The sequence below is a fragment of the Corvus brachyrhynchos genome, unplaced genomic scaffold (assembly GCF_000691975.1).
Source record: "Corvus brachyrhynchos isolate BGI_N302 unplaced genomic scaffold, ASM69197v1 scaffold490, whole genome shotgun sequence".
Classification (NCBI taxonomy): domain Eukaryota; kingdom Metazoa; phylum Chordata; class Aves; order Passeriformes; family Corvidae; genus Corvus; species Corvus brachyrhynchos.
In genome coordinates, this window is record NW_008235774.1 from 1305826 (window position 1) to 1328888 (window position 23063).

The following is a 23063-nucleotide window of genomic DNA, read 5'->3' on the forward strand; positions in this document are numbered from 1 at the left end:
CACTGCTTTTCATTTTCATTTTCACTTTACAACACAATTAGTCTCATGAGGTCCCTCTCAGTCCAGCCTTGCCCTGTGAGTCAGCAGAAAACCTCAGTGCTTACAGGAGATAGTGTCTTACAGACCTTCCTTCCTTGAGGCAACTGACCATTTACATTCTGTCAATTTACCCAATTGTGAAATAAGAACTATAGGCCTGTAGTTTCCTGCAATACTTTCTAAAAACTGAAATAATTCCCCACCTTCTCAGACAAAAGTACTATGAAAATTTTAAGTAACGTGTCACACAATGCTGTTTGTAATTCAACTCTTTCATCTTCAAGTTCTTTTAGCAGTATTTAGCAGGTGGACAGCTTCTGATGCTAATAATTTGTTAGTGCTACTGAAAGTTTTTTCATGATTTTTTTTCCCTTTCACTTTGACCCCATTTCATTGCTCTTCCCTTCCCTCCACACAGTCATCTTTTTCCAGCCACAAACTTCCCTGCCTTCCTCTCCAAACATGACTGCTACTGGATCTCTCATGTGGACTGGCATCCTGTTCTCCTCTCCCTCTCTACCAACCCTTATATTTCACCCATGCTTACAACACTTTTGGCTCCTTCTTTTATCTTCCCTGTTGCTCCTCTCTGCAGTTTTATCAGAGATCATATTCTCTTAAATCTCAGCTTTATGCTTTTCCTCCTTAAGACTACAGCATTCCACAGAAAATACAGAGAAGAGGGCTTGTTCTCTTCAGGCTTCCCAGCAATGCTGGCTGGATGTCTTCCAGTGCTCTTCCAGCCAACACTAGAGACTTTAACTGGTGTAAAAAATGCTTTTGCCTTCAGCAAATGCAAATCCTAGAGCACTCTCCACTTCACTGTTCCTCCCTGCACTCACTACTCAGCCTCTTCCATCTCTTGCAAGCTCCCTAGGGTTCCACGTTAACTGCTATTGCCTCAAAGCAGACAGAGGTGACACTATGAACAGCTTAATGAAAAGGCTACTCAATGCACAGAAATCACCAAAAATAGCAACCAAAATGTCGTGGGGCATAAAAGAATGCAAAATAATACTGGCAGTCTCATGCTGCTGTACAATAAACCACAGGTACCTTCTTACCAAGGGAACTGCACTCTGGTCTGATTATTTATCTCAGAAAAGAATAGAGAAAAAAATATGTAGACAAATTCAGAAACAAACAGCAGAAAGAAAGAGGAGCTTTGAAATGCCTCCATTTAGAGACAAACTGAAGAGTTTGGGACAGTTCAGAAAGAAAATTCATAACAAGCGATGCATTAAAAATATTCATTAGTTCTATATTTAGAAATACCAACAACAATTTAAAAAAAAAAAAGGTAAATCAGGCATTATCACATTTCTTTACCTATAACACAAGGCAAAGCCACAGTGGACTAAATTGAAGGCCTTGATTTAAGCCTAAAGAAAGGAAATATTTCCTCAAAGCTGTGTATAAGTAGCCAACCAAAAGTCATTGCTATTGTTTCCAGTTTGAAGTCATGAATACAACTACGAGAGTTAGAATGCAAATACGAAAAATGAGAACATCTGCATCTATGCCAATTTTAAAAAATCAGATAAAGGATACAAATTTGTATGTTTTCAGGCCTGGATGAAGTCTGAATTAGAGTACTAGGAAACATATTTGCTGACGTTGTTCTCACTATAGTAGTTAATTATTCCATAAGTCCATGCTACATGCCTTAATTTGCTTTGTTTTCAGTCTATTTACTATTTAGAACAAAGTGTTGGCTGTAGCAGAGACATGGTAAGGGATTGCTGCAGTGATCTCACTGGGGTTTCTGTGTCCCCAGGACAGCTTTCTGACCTGCATGAAAAAGCTGTTCCACTACTGTGTCCAGAACACAAGAAAGAGGATGAAAGAATTTAATTAATTAGGAACAATAAGAGAGCTTTCATTAAAAGTCATGAGGCAAAAGCCGTCCCCAGCCCCAGGAGACAGATTTGACATGCTCTGAAGCAGACTGCTGTGAGTCAGCTGGCAGGAGAAACCCACACACACTGTGCAGCCACATCCTGTGCCTGGGGTGCTGCCTTGTGTCCCGTCGCAGACCAGCAGAACCTGACCTCCATCCCATGCTGCAAATTCAAACCTCCTCTGCCTGCAGCCTGTGGAATGCACACTCCCTCTTGTCTATGTGCACAAGAGACCATTCTCAGGTTGCTTTACATATTACTGTTCAGTGCAGCCTTATTAAACACTTGCAGGTTCGGGCCTAAGGCATTTTAAATTTCCTGCACAAAGCACATATTTTACATCAACAAAACCTTCACTTTAGGTTTTGAAATGCTGATGGGGCTAACATACTGATCATTTGCCTGCCAGGTTATTTTCTTACTTACCATATGCTGGCTGTGAAGTTTTTCCAGAAGGGTGTTGTCTGTGCCTTTGGGGAATCGACTCTCTTCATTCACCAAAGCCAGTAGACCTAGTTTCTACAGCCAAACAAGAGACAGGCTTTTACAGTCAGCAAAAGCTTTAACTACACAGCACCAAGCCAAGAACTGGAGATCTGAACAGATCATTGAGCAATAACCCTTGTGTTATACCCAGCAAGGCTCAAACTGAAAGCAGAATTCTGGACAGTTAATGCATTCAGCAAGCAGAACAGAAGTGAAGATTATTTATAAAAAATGCACATTAAGGTTTTACTTAAATGTGAATCCCTGTCTGAAACTATGACACCCTTCCTAAGCTTACTCTCAACAGAAAGCCGAGATCTGCTTTCTTGAGTCAGGTCTATGGGTAGAACAGCTCATACTTTTGCCAGGTCACTATGGGAAGAGGATCTAAGCAACTATCCACTTCTACAACCAGGAAATTCCAGGGAAGATCTCAGCAGAATCAGCAGTCCCCTACTGCGATCCCTAGAAACTGTCACAGGTAACTGCTTACCTTCTCAATAAGGTCCAGGCACTCTGCATTATCCATCCAGTCAATGGCTTCCCAGTTTATCCCTTCCCTGATAGTCAAGAACAAACAGAACAAAACTGTGAAATGCAAGATCCAATGTCCTGGGGTGTAGGAGAGCAGACGTAACTGAGCATGGCAGCTGTCCCAGGACTCAAGACAATTTGCAGGAATTAGGCTTTGCCATGGCTGAGGAAAAAGAATAAGGGGACACAATGCACTGCTAACACAAGGAGATGGAAATAAGAGACAGCCTTTCAACCAGTGATTTAGACTAATGCTTTTCTTATAGCCATTTAGCAAATTTCACACAAATTTTAAGACTGTGCTCCTTCTGGAGTGATGAGTATCAGCCCATGCAGTGGTGATGATGGATAGTTTGCCAGACAGCTTCAAGAGTCAACTGCTGACCCACCAGTCTGGAAAGCAGGCCTGAAGCACATCTGCCAGAAGACTGAACCACACTTCACAGGTTCACCAGGAGAAGAGACAGGAGGGAGTTTTCAGGGAGAGTTTTGAAGAGGATGACACAGATGAGCTTTGGCCTGACATGCAGGGAGCCTACAGGGTGGCCCTGCATCTTTCAGAATAGGACACGACATAGGTAAAGTAGTGCAATAATGTGCTTTGAAAATCACCCATGACATTCTGTGAATCTGCTGAATGTGTTTTTCCCCCTTACCATCTTCTTATATTCCCATAATACAGGATATTTCTGTTTTCAGAATTCAGAGATGCCTAGAATAACTCTCAAGAATACAAGGAAGACTAGAGGCTACGTGTGAAGCTACTTAGTGACATTCTGATACAGACATCTTTCAGGTGGAGACTAACATTTTGAAGATAGCAGAGCCTTTGCCTCTGAATGCTTCAGGCCAGGCTTCATACTTTAAAGTTCAAAAAAAGCATCAAGATGAGATACATGAAGCTGCTTACTAAACCTGAGGAAGCAGAGTTATACAGTGAAAGATGAGCATTAAGTACATCACCCTAGAATAATCTGATATGTAGTCAATAAAAAAATCCTCTCATTCCTTCCAAAGTTCAGCCACAGAACTTAAAACTTCTATGCAACCATCAGGAAAGAGTCATTTGTCATGATGGTACCATTCTTAATACAAGATTCCTGCAGTGGTGGAACTGGCCTGAGAAGAGAGCGCATAAATAGCCTTGCAATTTTGTAATCTTTAGAATCTAATGAATTGCCTATTCAACTGTCTCCCTTTACAAGGCTGCTCTCATTTTCCCTCACTGACTCTATTCAATCCCTTCATTCACAAACATAAAGGCTTCTGTTTCAGAGCAACAACTGAAGTATTTGTCTAGCAGCCTTCTCTAGAAGCAGAAATACTCTAGAACATCGCAGGTACTTCACAAAATACAATCCAATATGAAGCCTGCAGAAGAGGAAAAGCTGTGCAGAAGGCCCCAAGCTCAGGAAACAGCCTGATGTAAACCTTGCTGAGGAAAAGAGTCCTTTTCACAGTATAAGAATCTTTAGGACAGAAAGAGCTGTCAGGTAACTCTAATCTTCTATCTTTAGGGAATTTACTTTTTGCACACCAAGATTCCATCTGCATTACACCACCACTGCCATAGGTAAATCATTACCAAAGTCAGTAATACACCCAGTGACCATGTACTCTAATGGGTTAAAGCCCAGGAACTTTCCATTCAGCTGAGAGGCAGAAGGAAATCTGGAGTTTCTAAATACTACAATGGAGAATGCTTTTTCCTGGAGACAGGTGACTTACGCTGGCAAAGCACATGGACAGTGCTTAATGAGACACATCCATGGTCAGGGTTGTACCAAGGCCCAGCTGTCTCTCCTGCTTTGGTGGTAGGGACTGAGCAGCACAGGAGGAATGATGTCCTCCCTTCTACTACCCATGAAAGCAGTGGGGCCCCGCTCCCACTGTTTGTCACCTGTTGTACTCCAGCTGCTCCAAGGAGAAGATGTGTTTGTTGAAATATTCCTGGAGCTTCTCATTTGCATAGTTAATGTTAAACTGCTCAAAACGATTCACCTGCAAGAAGAAACAATTATAAAATTTTACATTCTTGTTCCTGTGCTCTAAAAGAATCTATACCAGTAACAAGGAAGGTGCCAGGCCTGAAGTAAAGCCAGAGAACAGAGTGGTGTCAGATGGACATGAGGAGGACAGTATGGAGAGGACCACTAGGAGAACAGCGCATGCAAGGTTAATTCAATAAACCTAAATCATTGTAAAGCATGATAAAGACAGTCATGTTTCTCTTCTTGGAAGAAAGAAATAAATTCCGTAACTGTTAGGTCACCGGGCTTTCTCTTCTGTGAAGTATCTGAGCAGTTACTGTATGACTGTTCAACATACATCCCACATCAGCTGTAGTTAGAAGCATTACATGCAGGATTCTCCACACAATGCAAAACAGATGTAAACAAATAACGTACATGTAGGATTTGGATATTTGGTTCACATACAAATCAAAAATTCAATATTAGCTATCACAGCAGATCTGCTTAGGGTCTGTGTCACAAACCAGACCTTGAACATCAGCCTATATAAATATGGCTGGCAGAAATGGGCAGCTAAATATATTGTTCTGCTTTCAGGGGAAAGTGGCAGTGGAGAGACCCCAGAATGCCCTATGCTATCCTTAATAGGATGCAAACCCACCAAAATTTCTTCCTATATGCACCAAGATCTCCAAAACCAACCCACTCCACAAAAACCAAAATCCTGACCTGAAAGTTCTCGAAGCCAAAGATATCCAGGATGCCCACAGACTTAAAGTTTTCCTTGCCTTTGATCTTTGTATTAATCTTGTTAATGAGCCACGAAAAACACTGGGAATAGAGTGCCATAGAGAGGGAGTCCCTGGAGTCAGCTGCCTGTAAATACAGAGAGAAAAAATGAGTCACAAAGAGAACAGAAGGCATAAGGGCCACACGAATCTCTATGGGACTTCAGGTTCCTCCACTCCTCTTCAGGTGTCTCAGCCTCTGTATGGGCTGTACATATATGGTGCAGTATTTATTTGTATTACGTTTTCTGATAGCCAGACCACACACAGACAAGCCATGTATAATCTTTGGGTAACTGAACTTCAGAGGGTGAAGGAAGGAGAAACAAAATTGGTGGCATTTTTTGGAACAAGTGCTGGGACAGGGAAGGTGGCAAATACCTCACAACTAAGCCCACAGCAGTAATTTGTATCACCTGAGCCAACATTTGCAGTGGCAGGCAAGGTATCTCGGTTCAGTACTCCTAGTGGAACTGTCAAATGGGTGTCTGCTCAGTTTTCAAAAAACTGGTAGGGCAGGATTTAATAGAATATTCGGTCACCAAGTTACCCTCAAAAATTCCCTTTTCAAAACTTTCCTGCAAACAGCATTATCCTACTGGAATCCAGTTAAGCTGGCCAACAGCCAGGACACATGCCCCAGAAGTTCATGGGTTGACAGACTTTCCTGCAGTTTACCCAATATCCCATGCAGTGATCATAACCAAGTATCACAGGTGAAAAAAATAACTTAAATTACTATCACTAGCAGGCAGTAGATAATTGGGTGTATGTAAGCGTGTGGACGAACATCCAAAATCAAACTTTTGGTATCTCAAGCAAGAGCCTGCTACCTGATAGCTGCACAAGGAATGGGCTGGTTGCATACTTTGATAACACTTGGACAAACCAAAGTGGCACACCTGAAATCCCCCAATTAATACAGAGACATGAGACAGAACCACAAATTAAGAGTCTGATCATGTGCTGTCATTCTGCACATACACTATTTAGAATGGGAAACCAGAGTTTAGGGTTCTGGAAAGAAGAGAAGGCCAAAAATAAGGGTCCCCAAGAAGAAGACATGATTGCAGAGGGTAAAAAAGGGGCCAGGAGAGAAGATGGCAAAGATCATGACTGGAAGAAAGATGCTGGAAGTGGGGAAAGATCCTGGAGATTGGAGACGTGGAGATAAATGTTAGGGCATGCCCAAGGACCTCGGCTGGTAGTACCTGAGACTGGTAACTGCAACTGCACAATAGAAAGCCTGACAAGTTTTTGCCCAACCCTCCTGGACAAGCTGCAAACTCCCAATTGGGAAAAGAAGTTGACATCTAGAGAATGTAATGCTGAGGGGTGAGCAAGGCACTACATGAAATAATCAAGTAGGGTGAAAGCTGTAATCTTGTCATTTCATAAATAAACCGCAGTAACTCGGTTGTTTCCTCTGTCTCACCTGTGACACCAGCAGGGCAATTCCTTCAGTAGGCCAGAACAGCAATGACAGATCTTCGAAATGCACCCTCACCCCCTTCAGTTTTGCAACCCTAAATAACATGAGCTATTTGCTAATGGCACAGGCCAACTGCCTCTGATCCCTTCCAGCCTCTCACAAACTTCTGAGGCCCAGACTGCCAGATCCTCCTTTTCACCCAACCACACTGGTTTTCTCCTCCTTTCTCTTCCTAGGTACTATTTCCTCTTCAGCACCTCAAAGTTGACACAGAATAACCTCCCTTTTCCAAGAAGAGAACATTTCAGAGCATGGGCACACACATCTTTTCTGGGTATTTCTTCTCTCCATCAGATGATCTGTCTTATTAGTTGGGACTAAGAATGTCCTCAAGGCCAGGCCTCTGTAGTGTGTCTGGTTACACAGTAAGTTGGACACATTTTCCAGGAACAGGACCTCCCCATCCAGCTGTAAGCAAAGCCCCTTTCCCCACAATATGGCTCAAATGAGATCCTCAAAGGCGCCTTTCATCCTCCCAGCTTTGCCTGCCTTTAGGCCAGTTCATCCATTCAGCCCACTGAAATGTCAAAGCTCAGATGGGTAATGAGTCCATTACACAATGAGAAATCCCCAGCAACTCTATCCCTACAGCAAGTGGGAATAGGCGGGTGCAGCAGGTAGTCAGGAAGAGTCTTTACAGGCCCAGTGTTGAGTGCAACAGGCTCTCCTAGTGAAGACAGCTAAATGGCAGCATCCACTTGCTATCACAACTTTCTCGTGGCCTTGGTAATTCATTGGGCTGCAAGCAGTAACTGTGGGGTCCAACACACACACGTCAGGAATAGCTACACCATCAGGGAAAGCTCTGTTCAGGGAGACTTGTAAATCCTACAACTGCATGCCATTGCTGTGGACTGCATGAAGTGCCTCTGGTATTATCTGTTATCCAACTTACACACTGCTAGAGAAAGATGTGGCTTATTTAGGACAGACAGCTGGGAAGAAAAAGCGTGGTATTGGATACTGAGGGTATCTACCACAGACTACAAGCTGAAAAATAATTTTCACACAATTTCACTGCGAAGAAAGGTCACAGACTATGCAAAAAAAGAGACAATTTCTTAAAGGCAAAGCTCGGTTTGTGACATATTAGCATGTGTGTTCACAGCAAGAAAAGAAGCTACTACTCTACCATAATGAGCACTGCTGAGACTTCAGCTTGAATACAGTGCCCAGTTAGGGGCACTCCACTTCTTAAAAGATGTGGGAAAACAGAGACAGAAGACAAAGAGATTTAGAAAATTACTTACAAGGAAGCACTGAAGGAACTGGATTGTTTAGCTTAGAAAAGAGAACACCACATGAAAAACTTCACAGAAGCCAAAGCTTGTAAGGTGGACAGCTGGGATGTCAAAGGTAATCTAAATATGAGGAAAATCTTTTCAACTCCAGACTCCACTGCAGCTAAAGCAGGATACTTAAAGATGCTGTGAAACTCCTTCCATGGGAAATCTGAAGGAAAGTTAGACAGACATCCATCAGAGAGAGTCTAGTAACTCTGGCTTCTCTGCCAATGTAGGCGTTGGATTGATAACCCTCTGCAGTCTGTGCCAGCACATGATTTCCATTACAGATGTTCATTTTGCTATAACATGATGCATCTTCCATCCTAGTAATATTACTCCTTGTCTTCCAGTGTCTCGCATTTTATTCATGACAGAGGATTTTCTACAGTTATCTGTGCATGGACCTGAAACACCAAGAGTGCCCTCAAGTGATCAGCAACACCACAAGAGTTACATATCAGTTTACTCAGTCCTCCTTTGTGGTTGTATGGATACGGAAAGAAGCTGCTGCGGGGTAACAGCCTAACATCTGCCGGATGTTTTGTGGGAACTGCATGCCAGCTTTTACCTTCCAGTAAATGCAGCATAACCTGGGAGTTCTGCAAGGTTAAAGCACGCACATGTGCAATTACCACAAAGCATCTGATGCACCTTCTGCATAACACAAGCATGACCAGTTCCCGCTGAGTGAAGGTGACTTAAAACCAGTATTGTGCATTGGCATTTGCTAGTGAACTCCCCGGTAAAGCCTGAAAAGCAGAGTCAACACTGGGACCTGAGCTACCAATAAGGGCAAAATACCTGAGGAAGCAGGAGGCCCTAGGCTGGAATGGGTGACACAAGAGGAAGATCAGGGCCTGGAAATGCAGAAGTGGCAGAAGCAGAAGCACACACTAGGACACTTACCTGCTCCACAGTGAGAGGGGAGCTGATCTCTTCCCCACGCAGAATCATGGACCTCTGTGTCAGTACTTCAGAAAGCTGAAAGGCATCTAAGCCCAGGAGGTCACTGGCAACATTCAGCACTATTAACAAAGGAAGACACACTTTTTTCTCCTGCATGGATCCCCATCACTCATAGGGATATTTTTGCAGCTCGGTGAGGAAATCCCAGGGACTCCTACATGACAGGTGACTAAACCCCAGCACAAAACACACTCCCCCTTACTGAATTCTCTTTGGCATACCCAAAGCTGTAAGCTCACAAACCCAGTCTAAGGCTCACATAACCCATTATAGGCCACAGTCAGATACTCAAGTAAGTCAGCCTTTCTGCTGACAGCAGGAAGAGCAAAACTCTGGGTAAAGCTCAGCACCAGCAAAACATTGCATGAGAAGAAATGTTTTTGTAGAAGCACAATACTGCAGTTTGAGCATGGGATTGCTAAATTTGGATGTTAAAGAAGAGAGGCAATTAACTTAAGACTTGAAGCACTTGTAATACGTATTTATTGCTTCTGTCTGTTTAGGCACTCGCTTTGCAGACCAGCTCAGACTGGATAACTGTAACAGAGTGCACACCACCAACTGCTTCAAATGAAGATGGGGCATAGTCTCTAACAGATCACTTTTATCTTAAACTCCTTCCTGGTCCTATTTCTTCCATCTCTTTCAATGCAAAAGAGAAACTGTGAGGCTGTGCACTCAGTCTGAGAATATCCAGAAGCACAAATGGATCCCAGGGCCACAGACCAACTAAATTCCACTGGTACCCCAGAGCCATGCATCCTGTGGCAATGCTTTTGTGGGGTTAAACTACAGGGAACCTGCTGGTGAAGGCAATGCAGACCAGCATAATGGAGGGAGAAAGGACAGTGGAGAGGGCTTTATTGGGGGCCTTATGGGGCTTTGCATGGTCTACCAAGTTGCTACGGGCCTACTTACCTGCTTTTGTTGTAACCTGGGCCCCACCAGCTGTCATGAATTCAACGTTTCCCAAATGAAGTGTGCCAGAAAGAAGTTTGAAGATGTCTCTGATTTCTTCAGTGCTGAAGTCCACCACCTTCATGGCAGTCTATGCAAAACCACACAGCCACTGTTAACTGTATGTACAGCCAAGTACAGTGTAACCACCACACTCAGGACCAGTGTGTGTAAGATGTAAAACTCAGAATTATAGTCACCATGCATCCAAATGAAACAGGATGGCACAGCACCTCTCTCAGCTATACATTTGTCAATGATATTTACTGTCTCCCATTCTCTCCTACATTTGCTCTATTGCCATCTAAGGCAGGTGGGCATTTGCTCCATCCTCAAGTTGGACTTTGCTGCCACCATTGATGGTCTGTCACAGAAAGAATATGTTTGTGCCTATGTGAGGAAATCCTACCCTGAACACTGGCAGCACAGGTTACAGATGTTTCTGGATGGCTTCCACATTCTCCCTTCTTTTCTTCCCTGAATGACAGATTAAATTAAGATACTTAATTTACTCTGATCCACATAACCCCCTTAATTCATTCTATCTTAGTATAGTAGATCTATGCAGCAAGATTTAAAACCAGGCTTTCAGCATTAGCTGCTAGATGGTTGGAAAGAGATTATCAGATAATAAGGAAGTATGGCACATTCCCTCTTAGTGCCTGCATGTGAGCCAGGGTTCTTGGGCATAAATTGACTTTGAGAGGTAGGACCTAGTTTTCATGCAGTCACCCTGTCAATGGGACACTCTGGGGTTCTAGTTCCCTTCTTTCCTCCAGCATCTCCTCAGCTGAAGAATAAATGCCATATTGCATTGAAACTCCTGCTGTACAGGTGTTTCCTTCCCTTAAATCACACCTAACCAGGACCTACTGAAATCCTAAGCTGACCCTACTCGTCTTGCCTAGCTGGTTTCACCTACATTATTAAAGCCCTCAGGCCAACAAGCATTTATCAAATAAAATATGAATATGCACATTCATCCTGCTAACCCCCTTAACCTCTGATAAAGTTACAGGTGTCTATTGAATCTCTGAGGTATTTCAGAATAGGTGATTTTCACAGGTGGTATAACTTTACTGGAATATTTCTGGGGAACAGTACCTTCAGACCAAACTGTTCTTCTAATGGTCAGTGTGAGGTTTCCTGAACCAGGCTATCTAGGAGACTCCCAGGAACCATTACGGGGTGGGTTTCTGCTCTCCCAAATTCTCCATCATTCTAAATTATTATTCATTCTGACTGTTTCCCAAATTCCCCCATTTCTGTATAATAAAACCACTTTTTGAGCCTTGTTTTAGCTGAGTTTTGGACTTGTTGAACACCAAATTTTGGCTTAGGGAAAATCAATTCTGCCTGTGAGATCTAGACTATGCAGCATGTTTAGTCCTTGAGACTATGCCCAGAAGTTCAGGAGGAGTTAGGACTGGACTCACCATGACCTTACTGAACATCTCTACATCATTCAGGTTCTCATCAGTCACACAGCCAGACTGGTTCAAGTAGCGGTAAGTCTCTGGCTCACAGAGGGAGAGGCTCTCTGCAACAGAAGAAGAGGCAGGGGAAAGACAACAATTTATTTAGCAACCAGTCTTTTAGTTCATGGAAGAGGAGGGCGTGCTGTAACAGAGCTTGCAGATGGTATTCAAAATTATTTAGAACAGTCAAATCCCAAGCTGCAGAGTCTCAGAATAATATCTCGATACTGAATTGACTGAAGAAAAAAAATTAAACTCTAGCTCAAAAAGTGTACAGAAAAATAGTCTTAACAGCATACATATGGTAATGACCTCTAAATTAGATATCATCACTTGAGACAGTTCAGAGAGCCACAGTCAGATTTCTGAAGACATTCAGTGCTGACCAGTAGTCAAACACTGAACATAGTTCACAAAACTAAATGTGAAACCAGAATTAGGTCTCTGTACATGTTATGCAACCACATCTTAAACACTATTTGCAGATTTGATCCCCCATTTTGAAAAGAATGTAGGAGAACTAAAAGATCAATGGAGAAAGGAGGTAAGGATGATCAAGAGCCAAAACCACAGTACAGATGGGGAAGTGAAGCAGCCTGGGACACCAGCTCGGAGAGGTAGATGGAAAGGAATAGCAGAGATCTGCTGAAGATTCTGTTTTGTATGTTTTCCCTAAGCAATTGCTAATAACCATGGTCCCCACTATTTTCCTTTGCTTTAGAGTGATCTCTGAATTGACCTATGTAGCCATTCCTGCACATACCCACTAAAACTGAAACCCTACTCCTTTCTACTCTGTCAGGGCCAAATCTTCCATCTGATTATCCTAACAGACAACAAAAGCATAAAGAAATTCCCCAGGCCCTCAAAACCAGAGTACAACTGTAACATGTTCCTGCCTGCCTATCTGACCTCTCCAGAAACACCACCAGTGCTCAGCAGTGCCTGGGACAGATACACACAAATGTTGTTAGAGGGATGCTGCACTACAAAGAGGATTCGTCCACAGGCTGCAGCTGCCACTTTCTCTGTGTGCCCTTTTCAAGACCCACCTCTCCCCTCCCCAAGCACAGAGCTATAAACCCTTTGTTCAGACACAAGACATGTTTTGGCTCTAGTCCTTCCACTACATCGCTGGTCTTTGTAATTCTTCTCTCTACTATTACCTATACTGTAGGTTTGTTCTAAAAATATATCTATCAGTCCAACCTTTGAACTCCTTGAACAGCTCCCACCAGCAACTGAATCAAGACTCTTTACCTTTCCTCTGCCTCTAGCCAGTTTCATCACCTCATCACTTTGCACAGACTTTTTCCTTCAGCACAGAATTCCTGAAGTGTCTTTTCTCATAAGGCATTTCTGTCATCCTCAGCCTCTTCCTCTCAACTCTCCATTCTGTTTCCCAGGAAATCACCATATGGCCTTCAAGAAGAAGCTACTTATCAAGTACCTGAAATATCCATGCTCTAACTGACTTACACCTGCTTCACATGTTGGACTGGAAACAGGACAAGAGACATATCCCAGAAAATGAAATTACCTTTCTGCTCCCCGCTTACACCAGCTAGCAGGGCATAAAAGATGTGGTAATTCCGCTCCCCGGGGTTCTGATGTACCACCCTGTTCTGAAACAAAGAATACAAGAGTAGCCAGTAGAAAGAGATCAGACTTGAGGTTGCAAAGGCAAAGAGAGGACCAGGATACAGGCAAATCTCCAGCCAATGCACAAGAGTGGCTTCTTGCCGTTAAATGATGGTTTTGTCTAAATAAATTCTACATCAAGATCTTTGTGGCTGTGCAACTGAGCATACACATGGACAAACTGAACCTTGTCAGTTCTGGGCCTCCTCCTCAGTGAATTCCTGACTCCAAAGTAAACTACATCCAAGCAGAGATGCCTGCATTTGGAGTTGCACCCCATATTCTTCTCTGTGGAGCTGAGTTTCCAGGTACTTCTCTCTCCCTTTCTCCTTGGTAAACAGTTTTTTCTTGGAGTCTCTCTGTAATGCACAGTTTATCAAAGATGGGAGAACAGGCTGTGGTAGATACAGAACAAACATTGCTCCTCTGCCTCTTCCTCAGTTGGGACAGTTGCAGTAGTAACACCTAAGGAGCTGATGTCTACACACTGTGATGGAGACAGCCTCATCCAGGAGGTGATCTGGCACTGCCACACCTCCTGTGAGAAGAGGGCTCACCCAGCACTCAGTAGACGTGATACCTACCTTTTCCAGTAAATCTGAACAGCATGTTAAGGAAAAAAACATCCAAGTGACAGAAGCACAGATTGCTTGATGATAGGCAAAAAATCTTCTAGACACATTGGGATGAACCCTGCAACAAGCAACAAATCATGAAATAACTGACACTTTGAAAAGTAGGTAAAGAGTGGTTCTAAACATCATCTCAGATCATCCTCTCTATTCACTGTCCAAGGAGGTATGATGTGCCAAAGAGATATTTAAAAGGGCAGGGCCAGATAGAGCATAGGTAACCTAACAAAGGATGAGCCACGTTAGGGACACCTAGAAAGATTAGAGGCCACTCTAATCTGAAAGTCTGCATTGCACAGAGCAAGTCTTGCATCAGTTCTCATTGCTCCTGCAAGAGACCACTATCTTAAATCTACTGACAACATGAAGAGCAGAGGCTAAACAATCCAAGCCTGTCATTTACAACAGCAGTAAATTCATCTGGGGGCTACTCCAGTGGCAATTGGTGTGGTTTGCACTCAGCAGCAGCTTTGAACATCAACATCGAGAAATGTAGCCAGGGCAGCTTTACCTGCCTCATGGAGACAAAAGATATGTCAAAGCCTTTGGGAGAGAGGTATCTGGGCATACAGGGAAGAAAGTCATCATGGCACAACACAGTTTGACTATTTCCAGTCTTCACTGTCCTTGTTGTTACTGGAAGAGGCTCCCCACAGAAGTGGTCATGTCATCAAGCCTGTCAGAGTGCAAGGAGCATCTGGACAATGTTCGTAAGTCATATGATTTCATTTTAGGTAGTCTTGAGAGGAGCAGGGAGTTGGACTTAATGATCCTTATGGGTACTTCCCAATTTGAGATATTCTGGGATTCTATGACTAGGGTTCCAAGGTCCCCTGAAGAAGGTAGCCCAAAACAGGGACTCATAATTCTCTTCTGCACCCAAATATTGTGCAGACTATATTGATTCTTAGTTTGCTCTCACTTTTCTCAATCACGAATTCATTGGCAGAGCTAAGATAAGGTAACAATTTTATGTGGAGCAAACAGGATGCAATCAACCTGGGGGATCTTCCAAGGTAGCAAATTCCAGGATTTTAAGTATCAAGTGTTGAGATTAACAAAGTGAAAAGTCAAACTATGTCCCTACCTAACGCAGTACTGAGACAAAAGGTTTCTAGAGTTAGGTGCTGCAGAACCATAAAACAAACACTTCTTCCCTCTTTGAGTTGCAAATTTGCCCACAGTTGTAAATTGACTTTGAAAAACTGTGATGAGGGATTTCCTGACCCACACTGAGCTCCTCCTCATCTTCGCTCACTCCATCCATTTCTGGTCCAGTGAAGAAAAGGATACAATCAGTTACTCGGCCTCCCTGGATGTTTCCATGCTGAGAGAAGTGCAGCTGGATGAACTTGCCAAAGCGGCTGGAGTTGTTGTTATAAACTGTCTTGGCATTTCCAAAGGCCTCCAGAATGGGGCTGTAGAAACAAGGCAATGAAGATACGATTAGTGATGGGATACCATTAAAACAAAACATGTGCCCAGTCTTTTGACATTTGCACAGCGTGTTCTGCCATGAGAGATTTATTTGCTACAGCACCAGCCTGGACAAGCAGGAAGAGCTCAAGGGAAAGGAAGGATGGCAAGAGCAATTTAACATGCTGCTAGATAAATTTTAAACCTTTGGGATTGCAGTTAATTAAATCAGTCCCCAGCCTGTATGGGCAGCTGGTGCTCACACTGTCAGGGGCAATCCCCACCCGTGTGGCTTCAGGAAATGAAAGGTGGCAAGACCCAGCCAGGCTGTGTCCTCAACACAGTACATCCCATGAATGCAACAGTATTTTTCCAAGGATTTTCAGAAGCATCAGACATACAGGGCAAACACTCTGTAGCTTTAAGCCACGTACTTCTATATTCATTTTACATTTTTTTCTTCTGCCTTTGGAGAAGAAGACCAGTACATACCATCTCTTAAAATTACAGGCAAACATCTTCAATCTAACCAACTGTAATAAAACAATTTGTTTGGTACTTGAATTTCATACTGGAACACACAAGCCCTTGTTACCTAAATCTTGCTTAGGCTGATATAAGCCACACAGTTTCTAAGTAGAGGGACTATACACATGCTATAGATTTGAAAATTACATTCTAAGACAGCAACATCATCCATTTCAGGGAAAAAAAAAAAGTTGCAAAAAAATCTATCATCAAAACATCAGACAGACTATAAATGGAAGAATTTTGTCTGCTGGTCACCTTCCCATCATCAGGCGAAAAAAAGTTAAAATGCTTGGTACTTGCTTCACAGAACAGTTCAAGAGAAAAGCCTAAACCACTCAAACTGACACGCTGAATCCAGGATTAAAATATTCATTTCTGCAATTAAGCCAATTCTAAAATAATCTGAAGGGCTGACAAGCAAGGAATCACAGAGATGCTACAAGAACAGCCTGTATGTTGTCATGTCTAATTTTACAACATACATAGTTTTAAACAAAAATTATTGCTGTTATTACCCTGAGAAATATTGGCTTTTAAACATCTCCAAAGATCTATTGTGCAGTCCCACTGGAGACTGGGGCAGATATGGGATTATTCACAAGTTAGTAAGTACAGCATAAAAAATAACCACAACTACAGACACCCCTAGAGCTTGCAGAAAGCTTCAGGCCTTGCAAGGGAGAGCTGTGGTTAAGGAAACACTCAACAACCTTCAGGAAAATCCAGGCAGTACTTTCCTAACATCTGTTGAAACAATCGCTTTCAAGTAACAAGGACAGAAATGAAAATTCCTCTGTTACAACACACTACAACCATAGAAGTGACAATTAGAGAAATCTGGGTGTACAGATCAGGGAAGTTCCTTGCCCTGGAGAATTTGAGCTCCAAGACCCACGCCTCTGAAACAAGTATGTAAATAAGGACATTGCACAGAAATATCCCACTGACCACACCAATGCCATGAATCAACAAAGTTAATGGGGACAGACAGAAAAAGGGAGGACAGGGTTATATGACCACCACAGATGCAGTGAGAGTGCAGGAGCCAGCTAGCCAATCTTTGTGGCTCTTAATCATGTTCAATTATATAAGAAAAGCATGAGGAAATATCTTTAAAGTTTAGTTTGGCAATGGGGCTCCCACACACGAGTGCGAAGTCTTTCAGGCATAGGGGAGGAAATGAGCAGGAGGGTGTTTGAGGCTGGCAGCAGCTGCAAGGCAGAGGGTGGGGTGAGCTGGTTCAGCCAGGCACGAGGGCAGGGGCCTGGGCCAAGCAAGTGGCCATGCCAGCAGCACATCACAGTGTGGCACCTGGGCCAGCAGTGAACTGCAAGGCGGAGCAGCACATCAGGAAGGTGATGCAGGCTGCTTGCAGGATGGGCTCCAGGATTCAAAATAATGGGAACCAGTTTCAGCAGGGCAGCAGAAAGCGAAGTCTGGAGTTCAGAAATACTGCACCATATGCAGATTCAGGATTCAGATGCACAGTTGAAGACAAAAAGATTTGAAGACTTGGGGGGGGGTGAATAGCAGGAAAGGTGGCTGTGCTGTCAGCAGTGGCACCAAACATGGAGAAGGGAGCTTCAGAGTGAAGCAAGCGAGAAAAAAAGCTGAAAGTTAGCAGAATTTTGATTGGATGGGTGTTTTCAAGACAGAAAAGAGACAAAATCAACAGTACCAAAGGAGTTTTCAGAGCCTGATTTATGAGAAATACACCAAGCACGTATGTTCCAACACAAGCAAATGATAGAAAGGTGATGAACACTTTGTTTGCAATGCTGTCTGAAACTGAGAATCCAGCATTGTTCCTTGGTATGTGCTGGGCTGCAAGCAAGAAAATCCACCATAAGTGAACCCAAGGAGGGCCACCATCAGAGCAAGTGCAGCTGAACTCCAAATACATGAGGTAGGGTCCATAGGAGCAGCAGCAGCTTCTGGGTCTGGGCCAGGCCTTCAGCTTCTTGTCTTCAGAGAAAAGGTGACAAATCAGATTCTCTTGCACTCATACTGCAATAGCTCATGTAGCACTGAGATGTACACAGAGCACATTGTGATCTCTTACTTCACTCCAGCTCACAGCTGTGGCATCTTACAGACTCAGGAGTCACCTACCCACCATCATAAGCTCTCTGGATCACTGTCAAGTTATCACTTAACTGCTAAGAGTGCTTGAGCCTTCTAAGCTGCTTGCCTTAAAGCAGATTTTGCAGATCTTGAGTCATGACTGTACTGCTCTTCAGAGCTTTTTCCAATTTGCCTCCATGCCTGCTAAGATCTGCACACCTGCAAAGGATAAATATTCCAACAACAGTCTCTGGAACACCAGGTCCAAGTGCAGCAGCCCTTTTGCTCACGGCCGCTCTGCTTATAAGGACCTAAAACCTGCAATGCTCTCACAGCTGCCTCCTCTGGAGGTTTCTGCAACTATCACAGGCTCCATCTGGGACCCATCTGCAGCCTCAACCTTCACCACCCCAAACTGCAGGGCCCCCAGCAAGGTCCTTCAGTCACAGGCAAGACAGTCTTGTGTTGGGAAATTTTAATGTAGTTTATTAAATATAATTCAGGTGTTAAAGAAAACAAGGACAAAACCAATAAAACAGATTTATCTTTCCTGCCTCTTCCCCAGGCTTACCTAAAGTCAAACACCTACTGTCCTCTGTTTCTTAGCCTCAGCTTTCCTTTTTAGCTCAGGTTACACCCACTCTCTCAAAGCTTCCCCAACAGGGCAGCAGAGAAGCCTTGGGTCACACTCACAGGACTGCTTCTCCATGTCACTCTGCTTCCTTGTTTTCTCTGCTGCTCTTTGCCTCTTACTGGTTTTCCTCAGCCACACTTTGCTTCTTCAGGTTTTCTGGATACTTTTCCCCTTCACCTCCCTGTTCTAGCATAGGTCACCTGTGGGCCATAGTCCCTCAGAGCTGTCCCTGTCCTGGCAAGGGTTATGGTCCCTCAGGGGTGTCAGGACTTCTGGCATGAGGGATTTCCCCCAGAGTGTGTCTCCATTCCCTCATTGCTGCCAGCTTCTCTCTCAAACACATTTGATTCAGGCGCCATGTGCTTCCCTGCCCGCCTGATGCCTCATCAGGGTTTAGGTGGGTGGTGGTTGTTCCCTGGTGCCAGCTCCCATGGATGGTTCTCCATGAAATCACTTGCCAGGACAGCAGAAGAGCTGCCAGGTGGCCCATGGGACTCCTGAGGGCAAGACATACCAGCAGCCTGAAACACAGGGAGGCTGGGGGAGAGCAGGAGCTAATGGAGGAAACCAGGAGTCAGAGTATGACAGAGACTCACTGGGAGGACAGCTACAATCGAGAGCTAGACATTTATTCTCCAGCTGCCATACACATCCCACATTGCTGTTGGAAAGAAGCCTAATCCATCCACGGACAGCTGGGAGAGCAGCCAGGGAGAGGCCTCCCAGCAAGACCGCAACCTTCGCATTTCCCTGAAGTGACACCATCCAGCCCCATGATCCTCTCCACCCAGGTCTGGCTCCATCCATGGCCCAGCTGCCCAGAAGGCAGGGACCCCAACGGCAGGGCCCCCCAAAGGCAGGCTGACCCAGCACTCCGGGTGCCCATGAGGGTGACTGTACCTGCTTTCCAGGATGGCTTCTTCCACATGAGTGCTCTTCTCAGACACAGGGGCCCCAAGGGAGGTCTGGCTCATGGCTGACAGGAATTTCAGGAGCAACTTGGTGCTCTCAGTCTTTCCAGCTCCACTTTCTCCACTGTTAAGAAAAAAAACCATACATTTCATTCACGGATCCAGGACAGACAGAGCTGATGACCATCCTACCCGCAGCACAGAAGTGATCTCTAGGAATAAACGTGACATCTCCGCTGTGACAAGCAGGGATCAGGCAAAGGCAGGGAGGGTGGTGTGGGTATTTAGGCAGATGTCAATGCAAATGGAACAGCAGGAGCAAGGCGTGTGATGCAGCCATGGAGTAGCTGGTTCTCCATTTCTAACCTTATCAGAACACACTGGCTGTCATGACGCTTCCACAAGCAGCGGTAGCACTCGTTAGCGGTGGCGAAGATATGGGGAGGCAGCTCACCCAGCCGGTGCTGTCTGTACAGGTCTATGGCATCCACACTGTACAGACCAGGGATGGGTTTGTAGGGATTTACTGATGCCAAGATGGAACCAATGTTTGTCTACGGGGAAAGAACAAAACACAGAAAGGAAATGAAGCTCCTGGAGGGGAAAAAAAAAAAATCACAACAAACCCAGACCCTGAAATAAGTAATGGTGAAGGAGAAAGCCTAAATAAGGTCATTGGGCTTCAGCAGAGAGCTCCACAGTTTGGCAAAGAATGTCAAACCCCAGGGAAGGAGCTGTACAGCTGGGTGTGGATGGGGCACTCTGAATTTTGCTGCTTTACAATACAACATTCTTATCCTGTTGTCTTTGTTAAATTAAGCTTACACAATTTAAAAACATGAAGCCATCTTCATACCCAGCTACTCTGCACTGTACTTGAAGTTGAACAGCAGAGCCAGGACTGAAGGAGTATCAGGAGATACCTTCAATGCCCCTATCCACAGTCCTAAGCGGAGGGGGCATGGCAGGGTTCAAGAACCTCCTGAATAAAGAGTTGAAACACAGACACACACACACACACAAAACACACATGTGCAAAGAAGCACTAAAGCATATAATTTTTCTTCTGCTGAAAAATGCTGTTTGTAGCAGCTTAAATCATTTGGTAAACCAAATCAAAATTGACAGGTGAAGATGAAGCTCTGGATTTCAAGTCAAAACATTTCTATATTTTCTAAACATTTTATTTTGAAAATATTTATTTTGAAAATCTCACAGATCAAAAAAAGACGTAGCAAGATTTAAAATAAAATATCCAGAGCACAATACTGAATTTCAAATGTATCATTTTGTGAAGTCAGAAGGAAACTAATGTTGCTTTTTGGGGCATGACTTTTTCGGTTCAGCCAACCAGCTCAAATCCAGTTATTCTCAGAGCTGAATCAGAGCAATGGTGCCACCTCTCTCCTAATGATGGCTTTGTAATATGGTCAACATCCAGCTTAAATCCTGCTCCTGGTGCGGTGGCCTCCCTCACAGGGACATCTTGGACTGCTCTGCTCAAGGAAGACCCATTCTCAGCAGACATGACAAACTAAACACTTAGATTACTGCAGGAGGTGCCAAGCTTTGTGGTCAGGGACAACATCTAGCATTATTTCCAAACCATGAACTACCTACAAGTCACCCAACAGATATAAAAGCATTTGAATGTATCTGTTGGAGAAGCTGTAAATTAAACACTTGGTGACAGGGAAGACTCATCAGACCAAATGAGATCTGGGGCTATAGCAATGCCAAGCTCTGAAGCCAGAAGCCAGACTGATAAGATGCTGTAGTCACCAAAATATTTAAAACTCATTTATTAAAGCAGCAGTCAGAGATCATCAGGGGGGAAAAAAAAGTCACCTAGGCCAAACTGCATTATCAGTATAAACAGGCTAGCATAGATTGAGTCCTGAGGACCCTCTGCCAGGAACCTTTGTGGGCAGAAATATAATTCACTGGTAATGAAAGCAGTAAGCAAGCAGATGATCTTTGGCCAGAGAGGTGGAGAGAGAGAGGAAAGCATTGAGTGAGAAAACGTGAATTGGGGAAAAAGCATTGTACAAGCAGTTGAGGAACAGGCATTGTCCAGAGACTACGAGACAGAGATGTCCATTGTAACTCTTCTCCCAGCATGTTTTCCTCTCAGATGTTTCAGTTTGCATTTTCCACTGTAGTTCCACCTCTCACTAGGAACAAGAGCTCCTTTCCAGAGAACTCCTGGAAAGGCCTTTCCAGAACTTCTTCCAGTACAGCCATCTCTTCCAAAGGTGTTTCTAGGAAACTTTTCCACCACCCAGTTCCAGTCTCCTCATCACATGCATTCCCTTAGAGACAATTTCTATCCATAATTTTTAATAGCAGTAAAACCACATACATACCAGCTACTCTATCAGCAAAGTAATTGTCCCTACAGAACTCTCCAGAGCAGGACAAGCCACATGTGGCAGGTCTACTTCTCAGGACAGTAGATCCTACTTGGATGGTTAGGCATGGCATTGCTCAGGACAACACAAAATTTCGCAGTACAGCCCCTGGCTCATTTATACATCACTCACATTATGTTGGGTCTACTTTTATTAAGGAATACAGGAATTGCAAGAATGAAGAGGGAAGATGCAGGCTGTTGCTGTGCTCTCATAATTTCCTTCAACAGCTGCGTAGAGCTCAAATAGTATTTATCTGGAAAACAAAAGGTACTGTTGAGCTTGTCAGTATTGCTGTAGTAAATTAATTATGGGTGGCACACCAGTCTAGATAGACTGCTACCTACACTCCCTGATCAGAAAGAATCTCCCTTAAGAGCTCATGGTGGGGCTAACAATCCTACACTGAGGGGTTCTTCTCAGTGCTGAGCATGTTACAGAGGTCAGGCCCCTTCATACATCTCCAAAAATTTCAGACCCAAGGTGCACATCTGACATTCATGCACTATGCAAAGGCAAAAAACGAGGTGTAAAGGTGTTAAACCTTAACACCTTTATGCATGGATGGAGAAGTCACAGAACTAATGCTGAATAAGAGAAGGAATGACACATCAGAGCTAGAGGAAGGGTTTAAGGAGATAGGGCTGCTATGACACTGTCACACTGCTGGCGTTGTGGCATTTCTGGTACAAGGCACAGACTGAAAAGGAAGAGAATCCTGCATCGCATTTTAAGGTGTGAGGGAGAAGAAACAGGAGGAATATATCCAAATGGGTCAAAAGCTGCACAGACACATAGCATGTGTCAAACACAGGAAGAGAAGAGCACCAAAGATATGGGCCTTAAAAATAGCGTGTGCACGTGGGTACTGTCACAGGGTCACAAGGCTGTGTCGATAGACAACAGGCCAGGGAGTCTACAGC

General features: G+C 43.9%; 1 protein-coding gene across 3 annotated transcripts in view; it reads right to left on the bottom strand.

Moving 5' to 3' along the window:
- LOC103625621 (unconventional myosin-X) overlaps positions 1-23063 on the bottom strand; it is a 79593-nt gene that overhangs the window by 49954 nt on the left and 6576 nt on the right. Inside the window, exons 3-14 of one of the 3 annotated variants that reach the window (XM_017726651.1) lie at positions 20096-20283; positions 19719-19853; positions 15467-15591; positions 14126-14139; positions 13441-13525; positions 11859-11962; positions 10384-10513; positions 9406-9524; positions 5663-5809; positions 4861-4961; positions 2920-2986; positions 2367-2459 (exon numbers count right to left, since the gene is read on the bottom strand). In XM_017726651.1, the coding sequence (XP_017582140.1) occupies positions 2367-2459; positions 2920-2986; positions 4861-4961; positions 5663-5809; positions 9406-9524; positions 10384-10513; positions 11859-11962; positions 13441-13525; positions 14126-14139; positions 15467-15591; positions 19719-19853; positions 20096-20283 (1308 nt within the window). Of the gene's footprint in view, positions 1-2366; positions 2460-2919; positions 2987-4860; positions 4962-5662; positions 5810-8463; positions 8583-9405; positions 9525-10383; positions 10514-11858; positions 11963-13440; positions 13526-14125; positions 14140-15466; positions 15592-19718; positions 19854-20095; positions 20284-23063 lie in introns of those variants that run through there. The other 2 variants (XM_017726657.1, XM_017726661.1) reach the window with 2 other exon arrangements.